The sequence below is a fragment of the Mchenga conophoros genome, linkage group LG23, assembly GCF_057382185.1.
Source record: "Mchenga conophoros isolate Kocher_MC1m ecotype Shallow Benthic linkage group LG23, M_conophoros_male_GT1.1, whole genome shotgun sequence".
NCBI lineage: Eukaryota > Metazoa > Chordata > Actinopteri > Cichliformes > Cichlidae > Mchenga > Mchenga conophoros.
In genome coordinates this window covers 15,140,268-15,162,652 of record NC_140547.1, presented here as the reverse complement: position 1 = coordinate 15,162,652, position 22,385 = coordinate 15,140,268, and the positions used below count along the sequence as shown (strand labels likewise).

Here is a 22,385-nt window from a genome sequence, read left to right as displayed (position 1 = left end):
AAATAAAGACGAGCATATTAAAATATGCTTGTTGCAAAAGTGGAAACATTGTGTGTATACTGTGGTTTCCTCCATCGCTGACATGTCCGATCAAACTCTCTGCGTGAACATTAACAAAATTAACTCTTAACAGTATGATGAAATGATGTTTGAAAAGGGCTCAAATTACTACCACCCCCACAAATGAAGCATTTATTTTATTAGGTTTAATGACATGTACAGGGCATCAAAGGGAAAAAAAACTATCAAGACATCAAACACGTTTCAGATAAATCTCCGCCCAGTTTAAAGGTCAAGCTCAAATCTAGTCATGACATCCCGTTGCAATGTTAGGTCGATACCAGTCATCTATATAAAAGAGAAAAACAAACAGCAATACAGTTTAACATGATATTTTTTACCAAAATCAAATGAAATGATACAAATGGATCACTGAAACAGATACAGAAGGTACTCACTGCTTCTCGCTTGCGACGTTCCTGCGCTCTTTGGCGGGCCCGCTCTCTTTCTTTATCTAAAGACGACTGTGTGATTAGAGGTCGCCTTTTTTTAGACCTTTGCTGTTCAACATGTTTGGGAGCATCCAAGGGACCTTCTGTGCAAATACTTCCAGGCAAACCCGAAACTTCCTTAACAGGCTGTGGGTTTTGTTCTGATTTACATGGGACTTGTAGACTAGAAGGAGAATACCCAAGTTACTGACTTTGCTCTCTTTAAATCAATTATTATGTTTTCAGAGAAAAAAATATATATCTTGGCTTATAGCAACTAATACAGGCACTCAGTAGTTTTGGCATCTTTAAAACTTTGGCCAAAAGGCAACAACTGTATGCCTGACAACTTAATTAAATCTACCTATTAATTTAAATTCACATCGAATGCTTTAACTATTAACTGTGTGAACACCTGGTCTTTTCAGGAGCCTCGATCTTTTTGCTTTCATCCAACAATTTCTTTTTCAGTAGTTTTTCACGAAACATCTGGAAGGTCCCTTTTGAGGAATTGTTTGGAGGTAGCATCACCCTCTCTCTCGGTCTTCCCAATCTCACCCAAGGCTCGGTGTTTTTCACCACAATATCCTAAGCAAGGAAAATCACAATGTTTAGATACATTCACTTCAAACATTGGTGTGCATTTGTTGGCATCAACCAGCTAGGTTTTGGCCACTAGAGGGAAAAAACACAAAAAAAAGTTAAGTTGTAATAATTTAATGCCTTCTGGTGGTGGAAACACCACATTTGAAAGTATTTGCACCACTTTCTAATGAATAATGCACATAAAAAGCAGCACATCCTTGAACATTGATATAATTTCCAGCTATATCAGCACATAAAAGTAAGATAAATGATCATGACAGTTTTCTGGAGTATTAAACCAACCTTTTTGGGAATTTGGGGTTTTTCACCCTCAGCAGATTTACTCGCAGCATCAGTGTTAGGCACATTAATCAACTGCTTGTCAGGAAGATCTGCAGTGTATCTGAAATCTGCAATAATAAAGTTAACATTTCCTAACATTATGAAGAAAACGGTAGTTTTTAAAGATGGTGATGTAATAATAAGTGATTTAAAGCGACTTACTGGGTGTTATTTCGTCTTTGGATTGCAGAGGGCTGTCTCCAAGAGGGGACAGCACTGGACCCTGCAGGAAAAGCAAAATTTTGTTTAAAAACCATAGCTTTCAACTATGACACATGGAATGGGTGGGTGCAGTTTTTTCCACGTGGCTAACTCATGCACTCAAATTATGAAGGCTCCAAATTGCTGAGAAAAAAACCCCCAAATAAACAAAACATATCCCTACATAATGCAATAGTAAACTGCTGCTGGGAAAGATGGCAGATTCTGCTAGACTACACGTTCTTAATAAAGGTCTCTTCATTATCATTTCAGGCACGTTATTTTTTTAAATCAGCTGCTGGTACTGACGTTGGCCTGTTCATAGTAGTTGCAGCACATGCCTACACATATTTCCTAACATATGATAAAACATGTATCTAATATCTACCCCAAAAGCTGTTACAAAGCAGATTTTGTAAAAGTTGCCTTTGTGTGCAGAAATGTGCCTTTTTTGACGTACCTCAAATCTTGCAGCAGCCCAGTCCAGTAGCTCTACGGGAGATCCCATGGGGGATAAAAGTGCAGACAAATCTGGACAAACAGTAAATTACAGGAATTCATTCTCAACTCATTACAATGACACAAGAAGCAGATTTCTGCACATTTATTTAAACACACGTGCTACTATTGAGTAAAACCAACTAAAGGCAAGCATGAGTATTATATTCCAAACCAGGAGCGGGGGGAGGGTAAGGAGGCGCTAGTTCTTTGTCTGGCCTACCAGGTAAATGGGTGGTGGTAAAATCAGATAACTGTTACTGTACTTTTCATGGTGGGAAAACTGTTAGTCCTGAGAAATAAAGAATCTTGTGGAAAGATCTTTTCAAGAGGCTGGTAAATCTTTTTTTACTTTTGGACAAATGTTGCATTTGTAAAGACAAAAACATTACCTGGAGGCGATAAAGTGAAGTCATCAAAGGTTAGCGCTGCATCGTGCTGTGCTGGATGTCCTTCCCTGTTTGCTTTCTTTACAGACTGCCCATTAGCAAGAAGCTGACTGGTCTTGACGGATGCTTTCGTCAAATCTGCTCCTCCCAACATCTGTTTACCAGCAGCATGTCTCACCTTTGACACAAGAAATTACAGTCTTACTTATCAATGTAACCCGCCAGCTTACATTGATCTATTGAATAAAGAAAAAAGAGAATCTTTTTACCTTTTTATTAACCTTTTGGCAATGGTCTTTAGATTTCCGCTTCCTCTTTTTCAGCACTGAAAAACATTGACAATAATAACTCATTTTGTGCCATAAATTGGAAAAATAAGACACCGTGAAATTTATAACAATTTGCTTTTCATACAACCTTCAAGAAAAGCTAAATAGTTCCAAGTGTTAATTAATTATTCATTTTTTCACCTGGACTTTTAAGCAGGTGGTTGCCCAAATAGGGTTAATGAAGTTTCGCTAGCTGGTATTTAATGATGTGCTACGTGATCGCTAGCGACACAGCTACGTTAGCATAACATAAACACAGTGAAGCTGGAGGATGAATGCTAACTTTTTCCCACTCGATAAAAGTTAACGTGAGGGTTCCCGATGGTTAGGGACAAATGCAGTCGCATGGCAGGATGCTGTAAATGGACCAAACTTCAGTCAGGAGAACAAATGAGATAATCCATCTGCAATACGAGGTTAGTCATTCATATACTGCTGCATGGGCTGGGCTGTAGTTACATCGTAAGGTTTTAAAAACTGAGCTTTGAAATGAATAGCGGTAATAAAAAGCGAGAGAGGCTGACAGTGATCACTGACTGTTTTTAGGGGCTTTTTGAGATTAAAAGAACAAGATACAAAGCATTAAAACGGGTTAAACAGCCTTATTAAACGCAGGGTAGTTTGGGCCCAGAAGCAGGATTCATCATGTCATCATTTAAAGACCGGATACCTGAAAAAAAAGTAGCTGGTAAGCATATGATTAGATTTTTTACTTCTTTAATTTAGGCTACAGCCTCTTAAAGTTTCCTGTTCAAACATCATGAAAAAAGAGCTATTTGAGATATCTTGGCAGCATAAAATAAGAATAGTTTGTTACATAAGCTCTCATTTATTTTTTCCTTAAAAAAAAAAAAAAGAGAGAAAAAAAAGCAATAAGACCCTGTCATCAGAGAGAGCACACATGCCTGACTGCACCAATCGCCCATCAGAGATGCCGTTTTTCAGCCTCGCATAAATTTACTTTATGAGTTATGCTTTTTCTGTTTAATGGCACCACTATTATGCAACACACTTCAGTGCCTACTAAAACAATGAAAAAAAATACCCCCCAAAAGACCGAGACTTTACTGCAGCTGTCATTGGTACAAACATGCAGGACTCATCCATGTCAGCAGATTACAAAAAGGTGTGTATGAAATGTAAAGAAAAAAGAAAAAAGAAAAGAGACCTTTATAATTGAATAAATAAATAAAACAAATTAATGAAAAAAGGCACCCATGTAAGAAAGAAGGGGAAAAAGAGATGGAGAAGCTGAAGACAGCACCAGACCTGATTCAGTGTCCCTGGCATCACAGGCGGTAGAAAGACTACTCGAGCTGCTGCTGTCGGATGAGCTGCTGCTGTCGGATGAGCTGCTGCTGTCGGATGAGCTGCTGCTGTCGGATGAGCTGCTGCTGCTGCTGCTCCCACTTGAGGAGCAGCTGAGACCAGGAGAGGCCACGACTTGAGCTGTTAACACAAGACTGACATTTTTACACTGTCTCACACGTGGAAGTACCATTGCAACAAATCTGTTTCTTACCTGATGACCTCTTTTTACCAGTTAAGTGCTGGTCTTTGCCGACAGTCTGAGACGTTCCGCCATACTTTAGTTTTGCAGTCTGGATTGCTCCTGTGGGCTTGGGTCTTTTTTCTGAGAAGCACGACATACAGGTCATCAACAACAGAATTGAAAAATTATGTTTCTATTTAACATAACATTGTTTTTATTGTTTAATTATTTTGCTGTAAATACTATAATTTTATCAGTTTGTGTTGATAAGTAGAAAAATATCAGTATAATTCCCATTATTTTCCAGACTGGACAGACTTTTTTTTTTTTTTTTAATCTACTCTTCAGCCATTTTTTGAAAAATTCATGCTAGATACATTTGTGGAGCAGAATTTTGGTTTGTAACTACTGAGAATATTCATATAGTGCAGCAGTCTCCAACCCCCGGGCCACGGACCGGAGTCGTTTGGTACCGGGCCGCGAGAGTTGAGGCTCGGGTGTGAAATGTATGTTTTTCAGGGTTTTTATTGTTTTTTAGCGTTATTTTGTTATCGTTTTTATCGTTAACTCGGTCTTCCTGGGTCTTTTCACTTGTGTTATGAATAAATCTTATTTTCTTCTGTACCGGTGCTAGTTTTATTTTGTTGTATTTATCCACGACACCTTAAAAGCCGGAGTTTATTTATGCTACATGATTCCATACATTTTGCCTCATATTTTTGATGTCTTCAGCGTGTATTTAAAAGGCAGAAAGTAGTAAAAATAAACAAAAGCCATTAAATGAGTTGTTGCGTTGTGTCCAAACCTTTGACTTGTACTGTATGTATAAAGACAAGCATATACTAAACCTAATATTTCTTTTACCATTACTGGACAGATTTTGACTGCTTGACCTGATAAGCAAGCACTGTCACTGTAAAGACACTTCAAGTTTAGCAGACTAACTTGTATTTTCTGATTAAGTCACGCTGTACTTACTTGTTACATTCTTGATGGATTTAGTCAGACACTCTGCGACGAACCTCTGCAGAGCTCGCAGTGTGGAAGACTTGAGCATGTCAAAGTCAACTTCAATCTCCTCCAGAGTGGAATCTCGCAGACAAGACTCCCTGGTGTGGATGATTTTCACCAACTTGCCCAGTTTGTCACCAGGCAGCTTGTTGATGTCCAGTTTTAACTGTTTCTTCTCCTGGTAAGTAATTGGTGCCAATGGGGCTGAACCCTCATCTTTCATGGATTCACGGAGATTAGGAGGTCTGGTTTCTTTCCTATACATACATATGAAATATTTATGTTTCGTTTATATAGTAGCATACACAGCCCAACAGTTTATGTTAGGTAAAAAATACAAAAATATTGATTGATTAAGTGGGGTTCACTTACAAGGAAGAGCTCCTGCTGGGTGCGATACTTTGAACAACAGATTTGTATTTAAAGGATTTGTTCTTTAGTTGAGCTATATCCTTTTCCCTTGATCTCTTTTCCTTCTTCAGCTTTTCTCTCTTCCTTGATTTCATCATGGGATCCTGGACAAACTTCTTCAGCTGCTCACTGACAGCCTTCAACTGAAAAGCGAGCCATTTAAGTTAACTATAGAGCACTGAAGTAATTTATTTCTCAAAGCTTGCTTGTTACTGTGTGCGCAATACTGACCTGATCCTCCAGATTGGCAAGCAGAATGGCTCTCCCTTCTGATGAAAATTCTTCCTCAGATGATGAGCTTTTGCTGTCAGAACTTTCTGAAGTTGACAGACTTCCATTTCGGTTTCCTTTTCCCTTTTCTTGCTGATGTGATGTCTGATAGGACTCTGCTTCATGGGGAAGCTTCAGATACCGGGCCTCAAAAACTTCCTGTTAAAACAAAATATTTTTGCAGTATTGTTAGCAATTACACCAACTGTAATTCGTCACTGACATAGGTTAGTCTATACAACTGTTACAGGGGCATGTCAAAGCAAGTTGTATTTGAAGGCCTTTTGTTTTGTTTTTTGGGGGGATGATTAGTGGCAAAAATGCTCCATCATGCACAAAGAAATTGTAAACCACCCCTATTGTACAAAAAGTGCTCATAATCACAGGATAGTTAGACAAGCAAAGACACTTTCCTCCTAAAAGTCCACACTAGTTTTTTTTTTTTTTTAACATTTTGCAGCTGCAACTAAGTGAAAAACTATTTATCTGGGGGTGTTTTTAGAGTTCAATTTAAACTGGTTCAAAAGGTGTATGTGTGGAACAAGTTACTGCTAAGACGCACTCTAACATATAATAAGCATGCTGTTGTTGTGCTTCTGTTTAGTGTCTTGTACATGTGGCTCATGATGATACAACACTGTAAACGGTTTCAAATCATATAACACTTGTTAACTGCAATGTTCTCAGAAGTCAGCAAACAGCAGATAAATCACTTAAGTGGGAATCTGCTCAGGAGGAGGAGGAGATTTCAAGTTTAGCACCTACAACACATTTGCTTTTTAGGCCCAGAGCCCCATCCCCGGAGGAAGCAACCAGCAGCAATTTGGCAACCAGGGATAACAGGAAGCCGATGCCATTTTGCAAGCTGAGGTGTGCGGGTACAACTTTAAGGCATGTAATTAAAAGACATATCAACTAGTGACCAACAATAAGCAACCAACCAATGTCGGACAAGTGAATTTCATTCGATGTGAATGCGGCTTTAAGGACATGCAAAATGCATGTGAAGGTAAACATAAAACATAACTTACATTTAAATATTGTCCTACTGATTTAAGAAATCAATAAATTGATAAACTGTACCTGAAGTTTTCTTGCCATGTGTACCACCTCATTTGAAGGTGGATTGTATTTGTAACAGTTGGAGAACATCAAGCGAACATCGGCAGCAAACACTTTTGCATTTCCGTACTCTCCTTGATCCATCTTTTTCTGAGGAAGTAACATTTTTGTTGAGAAAACTGATCTACCATATACTGAAAATCACATTACATGCTTCAGTTAATCAGCTCAGACATTTTACCTTGATAGTACTCAGGTCCATGGGATGCTTGATGATATCATGGTAGTCATGCAAACCCAAAGCAACCGCATCGACTGGCACATAAAAGGGCCATGCATATGCAGAGTGCCTCTTTGAGAGCAGCTCCTTCAGGATATCATTGCAGCATCTGAGCTGCTCAGACAGTCTGACCTTCTTGGCCTCAATGAGAGGCAATTCTTTCTTAGGACGCTTGATGGGCCTTCCACTGCCTCTGTGGGAGATCAGCATACAAGGTGCTGAATGTTCAGCAGGGGAGACTTCACTGCTGGTGATCACTGAGGTGGTGGTGGGGTCTGCTTTCCGCTTGAGACCTTTTTTGCTCTAGATATTAAAAAAAGGAAAAAAGCAGTGGGACACAAATAACAAAAGTGACATTTAAAAGTTTGTTTTAAGGCACAAAAACAATCAGTAATAAATATGATTAATAGCTTCTGACATCATTCGTTAATGATGATCATCTATATGCGATGATGCACTTACTATACTAAATGCATGCACTGTTTGAGGTCTTTGGTTAGACAATCGCATAAGGAACCGTTACTAGTACAGCTAAGTTTATGTAAAACGTTTATCTCACATTTTACTTAAATAGAACACTGCATGATTTTATGTATATTCTGAAAGTTGCTCGCAAACCATTTCAGTGCTTAGTGTTGAGTCAGTTTGTGCAGAGAGCTGGATGGGTAGGCTCGACTGACGGACATCTGGAGGAATGACTGTCACAGTCTGCTGAAGAACAACCTCTGACATGAGGGATCGGTGCTTTAATGCATCTGCATCACAGGTGATAAAGTTAAACATGAACAAAATTTTATATGGTGAACAAAATCAGTGCAATTTTAATATCTTCCTGTGGTAACATCGTAATATCATTTTTGAAGTTTCTCTTTCTCATTTAAAATTTTACAAAAATTATAAGACAGGACAAAATGACCCTGCATTACTAGTTAGGAGCATGCAACATACCTGCATTAGAGTGTTTCCCTTTTTGTAGGTCCTTGGTAGTGACTTCTACCACAAACTCTTTCTGAGGCATTTTAGAAAGTTTCTGCAGAAAAAGCTTTTCGAGGGTTTTTGCCATAAAGACAATATCATCCCCAGGCTGTGGAAAGACAAATGATGCATTAAATAGGAAAAAAAGGCAAATGTGCTTTTGTGACAGTTTAAACTGCTGAGATGCATTCCAATACTGTTAAGCACCAAAAGTTACACAAAACAAAAGTGTGACTTTGTTATTTTTTTGTCCAGCTTTTTTTCATTGTAGGACTACTTCTGATTTTTGTACATCTTGCTTCTGTGAAGGAATATGAAATGTGCTTTGTGGTTATATTTTGGTATCATACAGCAACATAACTATTATCATCTTACCTGGTTGTACGCATAGCAGTTGGTGAACATAATATTGAAGTCTTCTATGCAGTCAACTGCTTGCCAGTAGTAACTATTCTTTAGCCGCTTCTTAATGGTGCCAAGATCCATTGGATTTGTAATAATTGTATAATAATCCTGAAGACAAAGACATAAACATGAAAACATGCCTTTCTGAAGTGTGGCTCATGAAGACAGTTTTAGGTTCAAACATTAAATACACATGACTGCATTCTTACTGCAGTGCTACAACTACAATTTTACTACTTACTGGGAGACACAGTGCCACTGCATCCACTGGCTGATAAAAAGGCCATGAGTATTGATGCCTCCATAAAGCTTGGAGCGCCACCTTCTCCAGATACTGTAGCTGATTGGTTACACGTCCAGGCCTCTTGGAATTTATGACCTCTGGTGGAGGGGGATTTCCACTCACAGGGGGGCCGACGTTCCCTTCAGACATTGCGATATCCAAATTGCATGCAGGGGTAAAGCCACCTGGAAATTGCTTTGCAGAAACTCGATGCTCGTACCACGTTTTCCTACATGTCAAGTGAAAAAAGGAAAGCATCTGCTGATTAAACCAACAATAATATAACAAAACTACTTTACTACAAGAATGTCGCAAACTAGTCTCTCGACCCCCTAAATTCTTAAAAATTTATATTGAGCATTAATACTCCCCGTGACTGCTATAGCATTCATATTCTTGATATAAAATTGAAGACATGCCAAATACATAAAGGTAAAATTAAGTATTGAACATGTCACCAGTTTTCTAAGTAAATATATTTCGAAAGATGCCATTTTCATGAAATTCCCCCAAGATGTCAGTAACAATCCATCCATTTCACACGTGCAAAGAAGTCAAACCATAAATATCCATAAATTATGTGTAATAATGAGAAATGACACAGGGAAAAGTATTGAACACATGAAGAAAGAGAGGTGCAAACGGGTATGGACGTCATGACCCAAGCTGAAATCTATCAGTAATTAGAAAGCAAGCCTGCCTCTTTATCAGCTAATATTAATTTGCAGTCCCAACTGAAGGCCTATAAAAAGAGGTTTCATTACCAAAGTATCACACAGCCAAATAATATAAAAAAAAAAAAAAAAGAAGTAGTAGTAGTAGTCATTACACAAGAAACATCCCTTGATATGTAAAACTATTGATCGCACTTAAGACCTTTGCAACCTTGTTTTTGCAAAACATACTGATGGCATCGTTTACAAAAGAATTTCTAAATGAATGAAGGTTCTAGTAAGCAACGTTGTGGCCATAATCTGGAAGTGGAAAGAACACCATTTAAACATGAACCAGCCACAACCAGGTGTTCTTGGCAAGATTTTAGACAGAGCAGTGAAAAGAACTACCAGCTGTCCAAGAGCCAAGGACCACTTGTGAAAAGACCTGGAATCAGCAGGTACAATGGTTCTGAAGAAAACAGTAAGTAATGAAACGAACTGCCATGGCCTGTATGTGCATTTACCATGGAAGACTCTATTGTATGTTGAAGCACTTTTAAATTTTGCTGAACAATATTTATACAAGCTTGTGAAATACTGGGGAAATATAGTGTGGTCAGATGAGACCAAAATTGAACTCTTTGGATGCCACAATACACGCCATGTTTGGAGGTCAAAGGGCACTTTCTATTAGCCCAAAACACCAATAGTGAAATCTGGAGGTGGGGATATCATGGTGTGGGTCTGTTGGATGGAAAAAATTACCAAGACATTTTTAATTAAAATCTGTTTCCATCTACCAGGATGATGAAACTGAAACAAGGGTGGACATTTCAGCAAGACAGTGATACCAAATGCAGAGCCAAGGAAACTCAATTGGTTTAAGGAAAGAAAATTAAGCTGCTTGGACGGCCAAGCCAATCACTCGACCTGAATCCAAATCTATGGAAAGAACTAAAGGTCAGAGTTCAAAGCAGGGGCCCAGGGAAACCTGCAGGATTTAACGACTGTGTGGAAGAACAGCCCCTCCCTTTTTTTGTAAAAAGTATCAAACAAATTAAGTTTTCAAAAAAATTTCATTAAGTGCGTTCAATACTTTTCCCTGCGTCATTTCTCATTTTTACACATAATTTATGGACATTCATGGTTGGATTTCTTTGCATGTATGGACTGGATGTGTTGCAAATTTCTGGTGAGAATTTCATGTCAATAGCACCTTTAGATATATCTTTATTTAGAAATTTGATGAAGTGTTTGATACTTAATTTACCCTCTGTATGAAAAAAAAGATAAAGCTGCAAAGGATGAATCTTTTTTCTCTTAAAAAAACCTTAATATCAATAAATGAGTCTAACAACTATAGTCTCTTCAGCAGAAAATGAGTATGTACAAACACTTCTTAGATTTATAGCAGAATCAAAACAGAAAAGAAATATTTGTTGTTGTTTTTTTTTAAATATTTCTTTAAGAATGGAAGCTTAGGAGAGGCTCATTTGTGCTAGACACATGTAATACTGCCATCTACAGCATCTCTCCAAAACTGCTCCAGTGCACATTTTACTTCAGATGAAGCAACAGTATGTTTGCATCCTTTAAGTACACTATGTGGGTCTGATACGTTGGGGTATTGTTACCCATCCTTTTCAATCATACATTAATGAGCATTCTAAATAGTTAAACATACACTGGATTACTGGAAATGGTCTTATTAATCACTTAGTTGCGGTTTCCTTTTAGTGCTGGCTGCCAGCAGTTATTCAGGGCCTGTTCAAGTTATTCAGTGTGACACTGAATTCAACATTAAAAAGAGGATAATGGCTTCTACAAACATATGTACCATAACTGAATTTGTCCCCTCAATGTGCTTGGGAAAGTAATTTGTAAATGTGGTGACTAAAGATCTGTGTAATGATGATGATGTACAGATTCACAGTTGTAAACTGTGTGCTGAAGGAAATATGTTGGATTGCAAATTATACATGTATAGGTGACAGGATTCTGGATTTTGCTCATGTTTGCAAGCTAAGTATTTCTCTGCTGACCTCCTTTGTAGATAATAATGATGATTTGAACCAAACACCCAACATTCCATCAGCATTTCTGATGAGGCAGTAGATGGATCAACAGAAGATCCAGATGCATCTCTGAGAAATAATTTAATTGCATGATTTTCAGATACCGTTTATCTGCAGTAGATTAAAATTTTTTAAGGCATTCACGCCTTTTGTTCTTTACTGGTTTTATTTTCTCTGACACACCAGATGCCAAGTTATCAGCCAACAGATCACTGGGAATTACCTAGTTTGATTCCTGGTCAACCTGTGTTACTTTTTTTTCATAGATTAAAGTGCTTCACGTCACCTGCTTTTAAGCAACGAGCAGCCAAGATCTTGGAGAGATGCACAGGAGTGCGTCTCTCGCCCTCTCTGTCAAACCAATAAATGGCAGGCACATTTAAAAAACCAGCTTCAGTCACGCCCACCGGTTAGTCCGCCTGCCTGCTAACCTTACCAACAGTCGGTGTACTATACCAAATAAAATAACCACAGTTGCCGCGTACTAACGGAGCAATTTAAGTAGTAGCATTTTGTATTTTATGCACTAACAACCTTGATGATGTGCTAATGCTCCCGGATGAGTTTGGTCGTCAGCGCTAGAAAGTTAAACGCTTTGTATTTTTCATCTCTGCACATTTTAGCAGTTGAATCTTGCACAAAAAAAAAACCTTAACAGCTAGTCTGTAAATTATTTTCTTCTTTTCAACGCAAGTCGCTTTAGGCAAGCATTTAACGCGGCTAAGCGCGCTAATAACCGAAGTGTTTAGAAGCGGTCACGTTTCATTAGTCTTCCTATCAGTTTGATGACTTTTATATAAGTCCAACATATTGGGAAATAAAAATTCACCAACCACCATAATACAAGTTTGCTCTGGTTATCATCACTACTACCTTAGTCGTCGTCTTTGTCGTACTAACAAACATTACCTTACGAGATTTCGCGGAATCCTGCGTTCAACTCTTCGGTAGTGGACGTTTCTAAGGCAACCACTTCAAATTTATACACCTCTGCTCAAGACTCCAGACTTGATTGGCCTATATTCTACCTACCTACCCGTGTTTTTCTTTGAAATAGTTTTTAAAAAATGACATTAAAATCACCGTTACACAGCCTCCTGCAAAGGGTTTAGCTAACTGTTTTTCTCTTTAAACCATGAGTTACAGATTTATGTTGAGCGTTCCCAACAAAATGGTAACTCGATAACATCCCAGTACATTATCGGTTGCTTCCGCTGAGCAACTCCTGCAAATAATAATGCCACTCGCCTGGTTTGTGAGCCTGCGAAAGCAGGCTGCGGACTTGTGGTAACTGTGGGGGGAAACGTGTCTGTGGCTCACCGGGAACACAAAACCGGGATCTGGGCGGAGCGATGAGTTTACGGGCTGACTCAGAAACGGGAAATTTGCCTTCATTAAACAGAACTAAGCTACAAAACAATTCTCAGCAGCGAACATCCCTTGCGTTACGTCTACTTGATTTATTAAGCGATTTTGTCTATCGTCTTCGTGTTTTTTTTTAAAAAGTATATTTATAAGGAAACAACTTGAATTACGCGCCGTTACTCAAAGTTTTCATTTAATTTTTTTTGTACTTTTGAAATGCAACGAGACATTATAATTTCTAATCAATAGTAAACAGTTTTAAGGGCTTTTCTTAGTTGTGAAAGGAAAGTGGAAAATATTAGAGGGCTTGAGGTGAATGTGACTTTTACAAGGATCACCTGAAGCAGACATAATTTTACTTCCTGCGAAATAGAAACAGGCCTTGAATTTAAGTTGAAGTTGAGTTAACATTTAAAAATAACAAAATTGGTGTTATTAAGTACGAACAATTAAAATAAAACAAGCCTTCAATGAGTTTGAGTGTGTCTATGCAGTGACAATAAAATTGCCAGGACTGGGTCAAATTTCTTCATTGTGTAATGCCATTTAATACAAATTTGTCCAGAATTCACCAAACACCCCCCCCTTTAAATATTTCCAATCTTGTGTTTAAAATGAGTTTGTGCCAAATGAAATGCTGGAATCTAATTACCCCTATTAAAAGGTGGAGGCTGTAGGCTACTATACCACAACAAGTGGATTGCTGCTTCTTTGGTGGAATTTCTTCTTCCTGCTGCTGCTCTTTTTAATGAAAGGAGAACTTTGCTCTTATAATTCAAGTGGTGCATGTTTTAAATTTTCAATTATTTCATTAATTAATTTAGTGGCAATATTCTTTCTAATTATTCCTTTCCTTATTATTGAACCTGAATGGTCAACTCAGTGCTTTTAGGTATGTAGACATGGTGAAGATGACCTGCTGAAGTTCAAACTGAGCATCAGAATGGGGAAGAAAGGTGATTTAAGTGACTTTAAACATGCATGATTGTCGGTATCAGACAGGCTGGTTTTGAGTATTTCAGAATCTTTTGATCTACTTTGATTTTCGCTCTAGGATTTACAGAGAATGGTCCAGAAATGTCAAGTGAGCAGCAGTTTTCTGGTTGAAAATACCTTATTAATGTCTGAGGTCAGAGAAGAATGGCCAGACTGCTTTATGCCTATATAAAACAGAGGAGCTACATTAGCAAAGTTCAAACTGGGTGCCACTCCTGTCATCTAAGAAAAAGAAATTACGGCTCCTGTTTATACAGGCTCCACAAAAACTGGACAGAAGATTGTAGATCAGCATTGTTTTGCTTTGTTTTATTACATTTTGTAGTTTTTTACTGCCTTTGGCATTGTAAACCTACCACCACTTTTTAAGTTCTTCCATGTTAAGTACATTAAGTTTGCTTCTAATGAAATCTGATATATAGAAAAAATTGCCACTGTGATTAGAAAATTGTGAAAAATTTACCTGGTCTAATGAGTTCCAATTAGTAGTGGAATATTCGGATGGTAGAGAGCATGGATCCATCCAGCCTTGTATCCATGGTTTAGGCTCGTGAAGGTAGCATAATGATATAGGGGATATATTACATCTTGGACTCCTTTGTACCACGTGGTCATCATTTAAACTCCATGGTCACCATGTTGCTGATGCTGATGCTCGTGCTATCCCTTTTATGACTTCAGTATAGCCTTCTCATGGCTGTTTCCAGCAGACTAATGCACCATGTCACAAAACTCAGTTAATCTCAAATTGGTTTCTTGAACATGATGAGTTCACTATTCTGAGATGGCCTCCTCAGTCACCATATCTCAATCCAATGGAGCACCTCTGGGATGTGGTTGAGCAGGAGATTTGCATCATGGATCTGTAGCTGCAAATCTGCCGCAACTACACAATGCTATGATGTTAGTATGGACCAAAAACTCTGAGGAATGATTCAGTTACCTTTATCATCTTGTTAAATCGGTACCATGACGAATGAGTGTAGTCCTGAAGTCAAAAGTGGGAACAACCTGGCACTACCAAAGTGTACCTAATGAAGTGGCCGGTGAGTGTATTTGTGCATGCATTTTTATATGTATATTACCTGTTTTCTTTCTAAGGTAATTTGTAAAATATTGTATTTTTAAGTCTTTTAGCCTGTCAGTAAAAAGGAGTATAAAACTAATTCGACATTAGTCACTTGCACCTTTTTTCCACAAGATGGAGCCATGGCCAAAAATGTGTGGTGAAATTATACAGCTTCGAGTGCAAAAGGAGGCGGCATGTTGCTTTCCTTTATGTCCCACATACCCACAAATTATTTAACTGGAATATTCACGTTTCTGTTTAAATGTCATTATGAAATTATTGGCTGTCATTTAAACATCTGGAAGTAAACTCAGAACATAAACATCAGTTTGTTTTTTGGAGGTTTTAGTTTTTTTTAAAGGCTCACTTGTATATCTTTGTAAGTAAAAGAGATTTTTGACTGCAGTCTAAAGTGAAAACACGTGTTTACATGTATATTGTAATTTATATAGCATCAAACTAAATTTAAATGCAAGAAGTAGACCTTTTAGGAACTGAGGCAGAAAGGGGTGTTAAACAGTCTTCAGTATACCAATAAAAGACCAAATGCAAGGAAGTTCAGAAAGTGAAAGGTATAGGCAGACAGAATGAGTTTTGAATCTGAGCGTAAATACTGACACAGTGTGAGTTCCCCTGACAATTACCGGAAGCTTGTTGAGAAGGGAGGAGGTCATAAAGGAAAAGGTTCTGCCCTGCCCATGTTTCAAAAGTGAGGAGAAACAACGGGTATTTGTTTTTGAATGAACAAACATAAACTCAAAAGAAGTGAGGGAACAGACACTGTTTACACATTTAACTGCTTCTAATCAGAAGTCAAATAGCTTTAATGCTACTTTATGTTACTTGAAAAGTACTTGTCATATTATTTTCAGGAAAGGCTGATTTACCACATTCCAAACCTTTAGTGATCCTAGGTGACACATTGTTCTGTATTAGCTAAGCAAATGTTAAATAATCAGGATTAACTCTAATTCAAACAACAACACATCAAGACAGACATGATGGTTAATATAACTTACATTAATATCAAAATGACTAGAATATTTCCATTTTATAAAATTGAGTATTTATGCATTAAATACAATTTGATGGCATTATTACTTTGCTTAAAACTTTTAATTTATTTACTTTTTAAAATTCCCACCTAAGATGATCCTAAATCCAGTAGCAACTCCAAAGCTATAAGGCAATAAATAATATTTGGCTCTATTCAGATGACAATAAACGTCTTTTCCCTGTAATTCCAGTGGGATTCTAACCCAAACTTCATACACAGCGTAAATAAAAGCCTGACAACAATCAGCCAGGAAATGATGATCTTATTAAAAGTGTTCTAATTCTAAATCAATTGAAAACTATAGAGTTGAAATATAACCATGCTACATTAATTTTATTCTCAGTAGTTGGGCTGAGAATGTCTCGTGTTTGGTAACCCTTGAAAAATGTTGTCGGGTTGCCTTTTAATAACCGATATGGCCTGTTCCTGGAGCAGGGTTTAGTAAAGGATGGCACTTTTCTTACCTCTGCTTGTGCTGCACGTATTACTATTTTTAATGGTCTAACTCCTTCACTGAAGAGCAGAAAAACATGCTGAGCAAATCCCTACTTTGCTCTATACCATCCATAAGAGGGCAACAGAATCCATATTTTTATTATGCTACACTTTATGTTGTGTAAATAAAATGCAATTTCTTATTTTTCACCCTATTTTTCAGTCCAAAATGGGAATAAGAAATACTTATTCCCATTTTGAAACTTTGAACTAAATCTACTAAATCTCCTGTTGTGCATCACATTTAAATTGAGTGACAGAAATCACCACAAAACTCTGTTTTTCTAAAGAAAATTGCAAATTACAAGGAAATCTCTAATGCAACTCTGGTAAAATGAAAGTCTTTTAATAACAGATATGAGATGATCTCTAAGAGGTCAACAATTTTTTTTCCCAGGTGACCTTTAAACTATATGTGAGATTGACAGAATGTATTTCTTATGTCTTTTTTGTTTACCTTTATTTAAATAGTTAAAAAAATAACCTGGAAAAATTTGAATATAATTAAAATCTTTGAATAAACAACAGACTAAATGAAAGTCTAAACTTTTGAGCACATTGAGGGACTTCAGAATCTCATATGTAAGTTTACTGGCCATGCCCGAAGGGAGAGGTGCTGCCAATCTGTCTGGTTGCTTAATAGCTACGTTAAATTAACATTACAAGAAGACTTTTACTATGCTTTCACAGCTGACTACTTTGGAGAAAAAAAATACATGTGCAGATTTGTGTGTTCACCTGCTGCATTATTGTCTTCATATGTTGTTACCAGATGGAATATCCATTCATCTAACTTAAGATGTCTGGAGTGGTATAGCCGCATTTGGTTTGGTTTTAAAATGAATTAAAAGCAATAGGCCACATTTAAATAGAAATCAGATGTGTTTCTGCAATGATTTAGGAGAAAACCCCCAGTTTTACCATAAAACTAGTGCTCTACAGTAAGCCCTCTCATCTTTCCTGCTACTGATAGGTATTTGAAATCAAAGTGAGAACATGTGAGATGCTGTCCTGGTCAGTAGTCAAAGACACCGTGCTGTACCAAGAGCCAGCTGGAATGAGGCTTTAACGTTGGCTTTGCCTTTTTTTTGTGGCCTTTGTGTGACTGAGAAAATGTGGGCCAGAAAATCCCTTTTCACTCTTTCCATCTGATAACACACTGCAATCCAAGTCAACAGCAGTCCAATAACAACCCTGCCCTGCTCAAACGTTTGGAGTGTCCAAAAACATTGCTGAACCGAGGACAAAGCAAGGGGGACTATCGCTGTGATAATAACTTATTCTTTTCATTCAAAAAAATATTGTTTCAACCCAATTCAAGATAAAATATTATCAGAGAAAAAAGGCTTGTCTTGCATAAAGTACATCTGATTTTGGTCTTTTTGCAATACTTACAGAAGCAAATATTTGACCCTCTTTAGAACAGTGGCTATACCTGTACAATGGAGGCGTCTAATTGTTGTTATATTTCTGAGATGACTGCTGACAATATTGACTACTGAGATGCAGTGTGTTTGAAAGTGGGGGTGTGTTGTCAGGTGAAAGTACACTTCATAAAACCTTCATTGCTGTTCCGTTAACAAAGGAAAAGCACAATACTCTGAAATACTGATATCATATGTGTTGTAGTTCTACTTCACTACTAACAGTGTTTTGAGACACTTATTTTTGTGTTTATCCACCTTGTAAAGGACACTGAAAAGGTTGCGCTTTAAACTTGACCACTTTATATTCTGCATATATTTATTACTGTCTTCATTCTGGCTTTGAACACATTAATCTGCTTTTGTTGTCTTTTGAAAGATTACCTTTGCCATAAAAAGGAAATGATCCTTCCAGTATAAAAAGAAAATCATTGTCTGTGTCCTTGAAACATCATGTAAAGAAGCCGAACAAAAGAGTTTATTATGGGTAGTCCATTACTTAACATATCTGTATATGTAATTTATATTTACTTGTAAGAATACATTAACCACACACAGCAGTGATAGAAAATAACAATACAGCAAAAATGAACATGTTCAAGCCCAGATTGTCTAAAACTGTAATTTTTCTTTTGCGTGTAATGCAATTCAGCCAAGATCACTTATTATTTCATGCGGTGACATTTGGTGGCACTCAAAGTAGAGCAATATTAGTGAAAAGCATGGTTGGTCTTGACAGGTAGAGCAATCAACTGGGTCAATAAAGAGTCAAGAACGGGAGTTACATTAATGGAAAGTGAAGAAGCTTCAGATTGCTCATATCTTTGATGCACCGTTACACTTTCTATTCCCCTTCATCTCAGCTGTATTCACAACCCTAACACAGTGTAAATAAACAAAGTGGAACACTTTAACCGAGACATGCATATGTATGAGATGTAAAATAATTTGATCCCTTTGAGCGTTTCCTTGTCAACTCTCAAAAGCAGCACATCAGTGTGTTTTTGTGTGTTTTCCACAACAAAAGTTTCCTTCCCTCTTGTCACAGGTGCCATCTCATTAGTGGTGAATCACTAAGCTGACATTTATGTTGTACCAAGTCACACAGCATCTCCTTTTTGCTGGGAGTCTGATATCACAGCAGAGCAATTCGGTGTTTGTTTAGCAGCGTACGAGAGATTTCACACGCAGGAATCGCTCCGCACACAGTTTAGTGCTTGTGATGGGGGTTGCAGGGTGCTGAAATAAAAAGGATGTGACAAAAAAAATTCTTGTGAGAGCTGTAAAAGAAAACAAAAACAAAAACAAAAAACTTCCTAATATTAGAAACCGCTTCAAAACATTTAAACATACAAATGACCGAGATGATAAATATGAAACTAATACATAAGAATACTATCTTTATTTCTAATGAAATGATCACAATGACAGGCAAAAATTAAAAATGTTAAATAAAAAAAAAAAAATATATATATATATATATATGTGTGTGTGTGTGTGTGTATGTGTATGTGTATATATATATGTATATATATGTGTATATATATGTTTGCTCTACTTCACATGGAAAACAATATTTCACAGAGTGGAGAAGGGTTTTTTTGTGTTTTCTTTTTGTCATTTTGCTTTACAAAAAGAATTTAAAGTATGTAGGCCCAAAGGCATCACATCAGTCACACTGTAACCTCTAAACTGTCTTTGTTTGAGGGCCTCTGGTGGTCTTTGATCACTATCTGGTGACACCAGATCTCCCATTCACCATAAAAAACATTCACTCCGGTCAAATGGCACATTTAAAGTAAAACCTCAGGACTTGATCTCTTGACCTTGACCTCTGCACTGATGGGATTTGATGGCTCTGTTATGCTTTTGGGGCCTGTTTTGGTGAAATGGGTTCCTTGGTCCCCCTAGTGTGAAGGATCCTTGTAAATAAACACAGAATTTGACTCCCTGTGATGAAACACATGTAGGAGGATAACTGCCTCCGCCCTTAGGCCATGAGCGGTCACTGAATGATTTCATCAGCATGAAAGTTATGTGCCATACCTACCCTGCCATCCGTCCTGCGTCAGCTGGCCTAAAAGCTGTTCTGGGAAAATTTGATAGCCTGATACTTTCCCAAAACACTTCCCAAAACTGGATTTTCTTTCATTTGTCACTATCTTTAGGCAAAGAAAACAGACAAATTACTCCATCAGTGAACATCTAATGTCTTTCCTGTAGTAGTAATTTTTGCTAAGTAGTCATCATCATGTGACAATGAACTAATTCAAAAAGGTAGACAACTTTATGTTTTTTTGGGGTGAGAGACTTCATGATATGTTTAGTGACTGCATCTTTAACCCAGTGGGCATTTCAGACACTGTGCAGTGCAACCCGTCACTGCTGCTCTCAATCTGCTGACGGTAATTTCCTATCCATTACACTTTCAGAGTGTTTAAATAAATAATAAACCCAAACTGAGTGCATATGGTCTTTTTCACAGCAGACATAGTAGGAAATAGTAGGAAAAGCATAGACGTTCTTCAACATTAATGATGGCGCTAATGTATTCAAATGCGTAATGGTCCTGAACATAAAGCAGCTAGAATAGAATTCAGCTGTCATAACAGCATTTTTTATATACTAGCTCCTTTGATTTGGCTTAAAGTACAATCAGGTTGGATGGTTTGTGAATTCCTCACATCGCATTGCAGCGATACTGTGACTTTTCTGTTTGTATGCTTTTTGGATAGTACACATGCAAAAAGCATACACATCAGACACAGATTGGATAATTTAGACATTATTTGAACTGTACAACTATTCCGACAACTTCTGGATTTCCTGCAGCAGTGGTCTTTTCACAAAAATATTATTGTTCTTTAGCAAGTCACTGGAATACCAAGTGCCACTTGGGCTTGCAAGCTGCATCTGCTTGCAATCCCAAGTGTCTGCCATGTTTGTCTCAGTTAAATAAATATTGCCAAAGTTTGACCTCAGTTTAGTTAAAGCATATAGATGATGATGGTTGATTTAACAGTCATAACATGTCTGATTGTTCTATTACTATATCATATGTTATAAATCATGGTATTTTGTAAAATTGTAATTGCACAATATCCTATACATGGAGATTTTTAATAAACTGGACATTAGATGCCAAAGGATTACACAGAAACACCCTACCGCCAAACACCTTGCAACACAATTATTTTCATGACTCAAAACAAAGTCCTCTTGCTGCAGCAAAAGGTGCACATCAAATAGAAGTCTTGGTTAACCAGATATTTGTATTACCTGTCATAATAGGCCTCCATGTGGATAAGGATCACTCTGTTGGCCTGTGTGGTGAGATTAACCTGAAGCAAGCCTATACAGCCTATACAGTTACAGTCTTTATATTTCATATGGGACTGAAGGGTCCTTTTGAGATATTAAAGTTACGCACTCTCACATTCGGACTTAGATATGTGCGATCACTTAAGGACCTTGTGATCCTCCTGCAGGAGCTCCTGAGCAGACCGTGCACCCTGCTTTGGGAAGCTCTGCCGCAGCAGCTCAGCCTCCTCCCTCCAGGCCCCGCCCCCAGATGAAGCCCTCAGTAAAAAGGCAGACAGATAGTAGTAAACTGATAGAAACTTTGAGCGAGTGCGGTTGTTTGAACACAAACTGATAAAATATCCCGTCGACATTGTTCTCTGTGATTTTTTTTTTTATCTACTACATCAAAAATAACTGCGTGAATGTGCAGCCGAAATAACGACTTTGATATCCGCATCCAGCGCTGCGACCTCAACTTCAACCAAGTTTACTTGGGCATTTTCTGAAGATTGCATGGTATGTCCGCTTGTTTTCAAGACCTAATTCTTTGACTAGATAACGCTTAGCTTTTGTCCAGAAGATAAGGTTTATGTAAAGAATGTCAGGCAGCACTGTGGGTGCGAATCCCTTGAAAATGCTGTTTACAGTTACAGTGTACTTAGCCGCTCAAAACTCCAGCAGAACATCTGTCATGATTCCGCTGACATGCTCTCCTGCTTTCTCCCGCTGTTGTTGATTGTTAGCTACGGGCTAACAGCACAGAGCTCTTGCTTAAATTCTCTTTGTTGCTGGTTTGGTTGTGTTTCATAAGAAAGCTGCTTTAAAGAAAAGCACAGGTAAACATTGAGTGAAGTATTCCCTTCAGAGTGACAACAGCACGATACTGTGTGCGCGCGCGCACGGGTGTGCTTTCTCTTCTCA

General features: G+C 37.8%; 2 protein-coding genes across 6 annotated transcripts in view; one reads left to right on the top strand and one right to left on the bottom strand.

Moving 5' to 3' along the window:
• Positions 1-180: 180 nt before the first annotated feature.
• Positions 181-13,214, bottom strand: brdt (bromodomain, testis-specific). Of its 4 annotated transcripts, none has more exons than XM_085265198.1 (20): positions 13,076-13,214; positions 8,983-9,253; positions 8,712-8,849; positions 8,310-8,445; positions 7,980-8,116; positions 7,323-7,664; positions 7,103-7,231; positions 5,981-6,178; positions 5,711-5,892; positions 5,306-5,595; positions 4,358-4,468; positions 4,105-4,284; positions 2,776-2,831; positions 2,510-2,684; positions 2,080-2,150; positions 1,581-1,641; positions 1,380-1,486; positions 907-1,079; positions 459-675; positions 181-348 (listed from the first exon to the last, which is right to left on the bottom strand). In XM_085265198.1, the coding sequence occupies exons 2-20, from the start codon at positions 9,172-9,174 to the stop codon at positions 286-288; spliced, it is 2,958 nt and encodes a 985-aa protein (XP_085121324.1). In that variant the 5' UTR covers positions 9,175-9,253; positions 13,076-13,214; the 3' UTR covers positions 181-285. The 4 variants fall into 4 exon arrangements, with proteins under 4 accessions (XP_085121324.1, XP_085121322.1, XP_085121321.1 ...); XM_085265196.1 differs by having other exon boundaries at positions 13,004-13,151; XM_085265195.1 differs by lacking the exon at positions 13,076-13,214 and adding an exon at positions 12,665-12,822.
• Positions 13,215-21,761: 8,547 nt separating this feature from the next.
• tgfbr3 (transforming growth factor, beta receptor III) overlaps positions 21,762-22,385 on the top strand; it is a 73,335-nt gene continuing 72,711 nt past the window's right edge. For both annotated transcript variants that reach the window (XM_085265509.1, XM_085265508.1), the window contains exon 1: positions 21,762-21,980. The gene's annotated coding sequence lies outside the window, so the exon portion shown is untranslated. The remainder of the gene's footprint in view (positions 21,981-22,385) is intronic.

What these genes read in the sequence shown, in the direction of transcription:
- brdt (XM_085265198.1), bottom strand. Translation starts at nt 9,174, where the DNA reads ATGTCTGAAGGGAACGTCGGCCCCCCTGTGAGTGGAAATCCCCCTCCA. An exon ending in ACTGCTATGCGTACAACCAG is followed by an intron (nt 8,446 to 8,711) that starts GTAAGATGATAA and finishes GTCTTTCCACAG; the next exon opens with CCTGGGGATGATATTGTCTT. An exon ending in ATCCATCAAGAATGTAACAA is followed by an intron (nt 4,469 to 5,305) that starts GTAAGTACAGCG and finishes CGTGCTTCTCAG; the next exon opens with AAAAAAGACCCAAGCCCACA.